The sequence below is a fragment of the Micropterus dolomieu genome, linkage group LG03 (assembly GCF_021292245.1).
Source record: "Micropterus dolomieu isolate WLL.071019.BEF.003 ecotype Adirondacks linkage group LG03, ASM2129224v1, whole genome shotgun sequence".
In the NCBI taxonomy this organism is placed as follows: Eukaryota; Metazoa; Chordata; class Actinopteri; order Centrarchiformes; family Centrarchidae; genus Micropterus; species Micropterus dolomieu.
Window position 1 is genome coordinate 34524112 of NC_060152.1, and position 7774 is coordinate 34531885.

The window sequence follows — 7774 nt, forward strand, 5'->3', positions numbered from 1 at the left end:
GGGGTTCATCAATAGTGATAAATGATCAGTATATATTTTATGAATGTTAAGAATCGTTAATATATTATTACACTTAGTAAAAGTACCATTTCTTGAGACTCAGCAAAAATATGTTACGTTAACCGCGTTCAAACAATGTGACCAGCGGTGTCCTAAAAGAACCTTAATAAGTGAATGCATAATTTGGCAAAACCGATGTTGTAGGCTACCTGCCGATATTTGCGTCCACCTGTTTTCTCAGCATAAAAGAGCGTTACCTCCCACGCTGTGTATGCAATTCACAGCAGGCATTCAGAATTCGGCACAACACCTGCGCTGCAAAACATCACTAAACCTTGTGGAAGCAAGGCCTGATCATTGTTCTAAGCTCACGCAGTGATCATCATCATAGACGGGTCTGTTTTCCATGTTTGCGAGAGAGAGAGAGCGAGCGAGAGGACGTGCCGAGCGAATATGCGCTGCGAAGCGCTGCAATCAAAAACGATTTCAAAATGGGTCTGCAAATTTACTTGGGCGGCTGTTAATCTACCTGGGCGTCCCGCCAAAGTAAAGCCTATGTGTGGGAAACACTGTAGTGTCTTACTTGCAAGAATCTAAAGAAGTTACTTCCTGGCAGTCTGTGTTTACTTAATAGAGAGGAGTGGTATTTTGTAATCTGGATTCCTAAATATGTAAATTTCCCAAGAGAAAGGGGTCATTCAATAGCCAGGACATGTTCTGTACTTGCATGGGCATTTGCACGCTTTTGCCCCAGTTTATCCTGCATCCAGAGAAAGTTCCAAAGGAGTTAAGTTTATCGAGTATTCGTTGAATAGTCATTTGTGGCTGAGTGATATAAAACAGAACATCGTCCGCATATAGTGATATCTTACGAATTTCATTTTCTGTAAAGTAACCCTGAATCAGGGGGTCTGTTCAGATACTCTTGGTGAGAGGTTCGATCGCAAGAGCAAAAATTAAAGGTGATAGGGGGCACCCTTGCCTTGTTCCTCTGTGCAGATTAAAATGGGGAGATAGTACGTGGTTTGTGAGGATTCGTGCAGTTGGATTGGTATAAAGGAGTTTGACCACTGAGATGAATATTTTCCCAAAGTTGAACCTTTTTAAATTTTAAAACAGTCAAATGCCTTTTCTGCATCAAGAGACAAAATAGCGAGTGCTTTGTGTGATCCGTCAGTCGATTATATAATATTAAGTCGTCGTCTAAGGTTAAAGAAGAGTTTCTATATGGGATAATCCCAGTCTGATCTGGATGTATCAATTTATGTAAAAGGGGATTCAATCTGTTAGCAAGGACTTTGGAAAACAGCTTTCTGTCCTGGTTTAATTGAGAGAGAGAGGGCGATCAGAGCCAACTTCTTCTGTGTCCTTACCCTTTTTATATAATACTGTAATAACTTCTTCAGTTAAAGTAGGGGAAGGACTCCAACGGTGTGAGTGAATATCTTATGTAGATATGGTATGATAGCATTATTTGTCAGTGAAGCTATGGCCCTTTTGATTTTTTTAAATGTTTTGATTCAGGGATGAGATCTCTGATGGCCGACGATACTTCCGTTATGCATCTCTCTATGCTGGCAGACATTGGATTTTATTGAGTTTACCCCCGCACTTAGCAATAGCAGCCAGCGCTGTCTTGTTCGAGGGTTTGCCGACACTTTTGTCATCAGTTTCTGTTGCCTCTCATTCGGGCATGTCCGAATATATTACTAGTTACTTATTACTCCTTACAAAAGTAATATTACTTTACTTATTACTGGGTGATAAAAGTAACTAGTTACGTTACTATATTACTTTCCAGTGTTTCCCACAAAATGGCGAGGGGGGGGGGTTATTCTAACGTTGGACAGGTTTGTGGGGGGAGCGCGCCGAGCCAAGAGGTGCTGCACAAATATATGCTCCTCAATACAGCGCCTTAATGAAAAAATTATTTTAAATACACAGGCTAGTAAAAATTTGGAAAATCAATATGTGGCGGTCTGCGTTGATAATTATCCAAATTATTGGCTAATTATGGAGTAAGAGTAATTATTATATATTAAATATATTGTTTTTGGTTTTACCGTTATGTAAGTTTCAGATACTCTTGAGACTACTGATAAGACTCTTCCAGGAGTAAACAGACTCACTTACTGTTGTGTTTCTGTAAGATATTGACAGGATAGACGATGAGCTATCTGAAGGTGCGTCTCACTCTTCTGTCGCTCACTAGCACCCCTCCATTTTATTTTGATCATGTTATTTAAATTTTTTAAATGTATTCAAAAATTTTGGCCAAATCTTACACACTGCACCAGAAGACCAGAAACTGTTAACTAAAACTGCCAAAACAGGTAAACAATGGAGGTCAGCTGCATTCACATAAATACACTGAACATTTAAAAAGTCATTCCTGCTGTAAAACAGGGACTGACATGATGGTCAGACAGTCTGGCCTCGGCCGTCTGGACGTCACAGGAAAACGTCTGGAGGCTGAAACAAAAAGCAGAGTTCAAACAGTTCAGATGAGATGAAGAGAGGAAGACGAGCGGCTGATGAAGAGCAGCGGTCAGACTGTAGAAAGCTCTCAGGTCAGCCTGAGTTACCATGAAGTCCTGCTGCAGAGTCACAGCCTCACTGAGGTCACTCTGAGGAGGCTCAGCAGGAGTGGAGCTGTGATTCAGAGTTTGTCCTGAGGGGGGCGCCACAGGAAAGACCATGGGGCTCACTCTCTGAACTTCTCTGTCTTAAATAATATTAATAACAACAAACTTTATTCTTGTAGCGCTGAACTTATTGAACTACAGAAACCCTCTGGCTGGTGTTCCAGAGTGGAGCCTCTTCCCTCACAGAGGATGTTTGGTCCAGTTCAGACTCACAAACCAACAACACACACGTTTACTTTTGTCCTGTGATCAGATTTAACATTAATTAACGACGATAATTCTGCTCTGACGTTTGTCATTTTAACATCTGGCTGTTTCCTCAGCTGCTCCGAGGATCAGCAGTGCTGTTGAACCCGGCGACGGCGCCGTGCCCATCAGGATCTGAGCCTGAGAGGACTTGTTGTCCGGGCAGAGAGCGGTTTATAACTGTGTTGTTGTAATCTGAGCTTTAATGTTGGGATTTCTTGCTTTGCTGAAGAAATAACGGACCGCCTGGACCTTTGCTGTTGTCAACACTGTGTGTGAAGCGTTCCGAGGCTTCAGTGTTTAATATAAAGTGTTAAAAACATATCTGAAAATTTCTGGTGTGTCAGTGACTCACCTGCACTGTTGCATCTATCAGCTCTCTGCTGCTGCTTTCCTGCAAACCCGTCCTGTAAAGATGATGTAAAAATAAAATCTGAGATATTTACTCTGACTTTAATCAAAAATGTAATAAATTTTTTTTAAGTATAGTATGGTTTTACAATTGACCCTTCATTAAGCCCCGCCCCCCTTAGTTACTGTTGCTAAGTCCGACAAACTGTTGGCGCTTCCACTGTCTGCACTGCCCGGACAAATATTGTGAAATTTGTTGGAAAAAGTGATCTCAGAAAGAAGCAGAGTTTTGCATTGAAGTTTGTATTCAGGCTGTCAGACTGACTCAGACTGACGTGAAAAAGTAGCTGCTGTAACTATTACAAGCAGGAACAGCGTTCGACCAGATCTTAGAAAAATACAGCCAGAAAAAGTTTTTGCATTAGAGTCAATGGAGCGCAGCCACGAAAGTGTCGGACCTCAGTTAGAGTGAGGCCTATACTGGGCTGTGATTGGCCAGCTGTGTATTCGGGGCGTGGCTTGACGAAGGGCCAATTACAGAACAAACACTTAAAGACAGTAAATGATCACTTGAAGTAAAAGAAAAAATGTGTTTTTACACAAAGATTGCGATGGTTCTTGTAGGTGAACGTTACCTTCTGATGATGACGGATGCCGCTATGACGATGAGCACAGAGCACAGAGTGAAGAGAACCAGACGAACAGCCAGCAGAGGGTCAACTGATCCACTGTTGGATCCTGTGAATCAGATCAGACGGACAGGAAGCTGTTGGACATTAAAACAAAGTCTGAACTGATCAAACATCAGGAAGGCCCACTCTGTCCTCTGAATTCTGATGTGTAGTTTGAATCATCCGCCAGTGTAATTTGCCCATTTGTAATATAATTGCAGATGTTCAAATGCCCATATTTTCAGAGCGTTGAGCTCCAGACTTTTCTGGCTGCACCAGGTCACCAGATGGTCGATCTCCCACCTGTCTGGATATTTCCAGCCGTCATCCTTTGTCACGGCAGCAGTCGCACCGCATGCCAGCTTGTTAATTAGATAGCTTATCAATGTCATCATCCATCTCAGTGTTTCATTGTTGACAAAGTCCAAAGACAATTTAGTAGACATCACCCAACCCTAATTTGAAAACCTTTATTTACTCTGCAAGTCATTTTTGAGTTTCTTTTGTTGATGTTGTGATACAGGTCTTAAATTTCATGCATAGTGGTCTTAAAGAGGTCTTAAAGGTGAAACCTGCAGAGAGTATTTGTGACTAACACCTCTTCCTCACATACAGCGAACTCTTCATGGACGGAGCGTGAAGATATACAGCAGTGATTTTGTTGTGTGGGGAGGGGATGAGATTATTGTTTGGTGCTGCTGCTGCTAAGGATTTCTCCCTCTGCAGATGAGTCATTTATTTTAGTTATTTATTCTTAACCAACGTAATATTCTTAATTTTTAATCAGAAAGATGTGCTGCTGGTTCTCAACCTCCAAAATTATTCTTCCGTGTTGACATACGTTGAAATACGTCACAGAAAACTGCAGTAGAATTTTGCGGTGAAGGTAAAGCAAGTGTGCGAAACGTCTTAACAAAATAGAAGTGGAAAGAGCAGCATATTTTTGAATCGTCATGAATACCCCGGTGTGTAACACTGTAGTTCCGGGCAGGAAACCTTTCTCAACAACGGCGTAATGCTTTTCAGCACCAAGACGACTCTTCAGGAAGCTATAAAAAGCAGCAGAGTATCTAATGTGAGCTCTTTGAAAGAAGAGTAAAGATCGGACTGGCTTTAACTCGTGAGCTAAAAGAGCTGAAAGGCCGAGCTGAGGCTGAGTAATCTGTCCCTCCAGGATCTCGCAGGCCTTTTCTGTGATTTTGCTGCAGCTTTTCTAAAAAAAAAAGTTGATGTTTTTTGGCGTTCTTTGTGATGAAATTGTGGGATTAAGTGAAAACTTGTAGTTGAATCATTAAATCGGTCCCTCCTGGACTTAGCGGGCCTGACGCTGACCCTGCATATTTAAACCAGCTGATTCTGTCCTGCAGCTGAGCGGGATGCAGCAGCTTGTGTCCTCCATGTGTTTCTGCCACTCTCCACTTCCCACACTGTTCTTCAGTAGATGATTTCCTTTATGTTAGACCACAACGCTGCACCTTCTGCTGAATAGCTTCCCCGCTTTGGTGAAGATGCTCCGGATCCTGGTCTTCACGGTCCGGTTGAGACTTGGCTCATTTGTGATACGTCTTCTAAGCAAGGAAGTGAGTTTGCTGACGTGTGACATCGTTTAGCAGGAAACAATCACACTCAGATGACACAAAAACTCCATCTGACGTAACGTTGCTTTAAGTTAACAGTATATTTACATTTCACCAGATAAAAACTGGGCAAACAAACCTTCTTCCTCCACCTGCAGGCTGTACGGCAGGGAGAGGCTGCTGCTGCTGCTGGTCTTCAAACCACAGGTGTAGTTCCCAGAATCCCCTGCAGTCAGGGGGCCGAGCTGGAGGGCGGGGCCAGACTCTGAGAGGGCGTGGCCATCTCTGTACCAGGTGACCTCCAGTTGGTGGAAGGTACAGAGTGCAGTGCAGTACAGAGTGACGGTTTCACCTCTTCTCAGCTCTCTGTCTCCTCTGGAGCTCTTTATCTGCATCTGAACATCTGAATGAGTTTAAAATACATTTTTATAAAATTCCTTTTCAGTTCGTTCTGAGCAAAGTGATGTTTAAGTCATGTTAGAACTCAAAGTCAACATTTAAAGTCACTCACTGATGTCTTCAGTTAGTTTTTGTAGAGCTGAAATGATTAGTTGATAAACAGAGAATTCTAATGGAACACTTTGATAAAGGATTTATTATAATCTATTGCTTATCAAGCACTTATGTCAAACATTGGATTGATCGAGGCTCTGAATGTGAAAATTTGCTGTGTTTCGTTGTCTTCGCTGGCTGTAAACTAAACATTTTGGATTTTGTTTGTTGGTCGGATGAAACAAAAGATGATTAGACGTCAGTTTGGACTCTGTTTTCTGACATTTTGTTGACAAAACAACTAATTGAGAAAATAATCTGTGAATGAATCAATAATGAAAACTAGAAAAGCAATTCCTGAAGAAATTGCGGTGTGAATGCTGTCTTCAGTAAAACCAGATGTTATTGTGACTTGGCCACTGACAGATAACATGGAAAATGTGAGCCAAGAGTGTGAAACACTGTCACTGTTTCTGCACCACAGTCCATTATAAACCACACATTAGATAAAGTTTATACAAACATTGACAAGAGAAACACATTAGGCACACAGGGGCGGATGTGGCTCAGGAGGTAGAGCGGTTTGTCAATCAGAAGGTCGGTGGTTCAACCCCAGCTCCCCTTGGCTGCGTGTCAAAGTGTCCTTGGGCAAGATACTGAACCCTGAATTGCCCCTGGCGGCTGTTCCGCCAGTGTATGAATGTGTGTGAATGTTAGTTTCTGTTTGAGCACTTAGGCTCAGTGAATGAATGTGAGTGACAGGTGAGATGTTGAGATGTCGGGTGTTCATGGAGTGCAGTTAGTTTCTTCAGCCAGTAGGTGTGGATCATGTCAGAGCCTGGTGCTGTCCAGCTCAACATACCTGCCACTTGGAAGTGTGCCGTTGTAACAGTTACTGGATCTTGTTCTGGGAGATTGCTTTGATCTGTTCTTAGATCCACTGAGCATTTGTTTTGTGGGATGCCTCTTTCTCACTGACTGTTCAGTCTCAGCCCTGGGTGGATCTGATCTTGTGTTAGTACCCTGCTACTGAGAGTATACTTTGGATGGTTCGGTGGAGAACATCCGGTTTATTCTCCTGGCTTCTCTTCTTGTATCTCTTTAGGCGGGTAGCCAGAGCGGTACGTCTTGGTTTAGCAGTCTCCACAGCTTCAGGTATTGTTGCCCCTTCTTTGCACCTTTCTGTAGCTCTGAGAGCGGACTCTCTATATTCTCTCTCTCAACATCTAATGGTTGAAAAAATTGCATTTACTTATTTGTCAACCCCTGCAGTATATTATTACTACTTCTTCTAACATTTATATTCAGTGTAGTGATGAGTGTCTGCGCTGCCTGAATTCTACAAGAAGAACAACGTAGCGATGAAACGAGTTCTGTAGAGCAGTTTGTCCGTTTTCAGCTACTATAGAAACATGACGATGCAACATGGTGACGTCCCTGTAAGAGGAGCTGCGGTGTCTGTAGATAAAAATGTCTCATTGTAAGGTAGTAAAAACGTAACGGATCATTATGACAGGTCTCTATACACCACTGAAAACAGAGTTATGGATCTTATATATATCTTCAGAAATATTACACACTGAAAATTTAAAAAGAAAACCAGGAATCTGGAGAAAAGTAAAACTGATTCCACTGGGCTCTACAACAGCAGTGTTTTAAAATCAATTTGTGACAGACAGGAAGCCAGCGTAAAGACGTGTACAGTGTGGCAAGTACATGTGTTCAGACCACACGTCAACATGCAGCATCTGCTGCTGCACATGAACTGAACAGATCTTTCTCTCTTAAACAC

At 42.3% G+C, this 7774-nt stretch overlaps 1 protein-coding gene across 1 annotated transcript in view; it reads right to left on the reverse strand.

Annotated features, from left to right (window-relative positions):
- LOC123968634 (obscurin-like) overlaps positions 1-7774 on the reverse strand; it is a 61309-nt gene that overhangs the window by 47840 nt on the left and 5695 nt on the right. The window contains exon 7 of the mRNA XM_046045500.1: positions 5630-5893. Within this exon, the coding sequence (XP_045901456.1) occupies positions 5630-5893 (264 nt within the window). The remainder of the gene's footprint in view (positions 1-5629; positions 5894-7774) is intronic.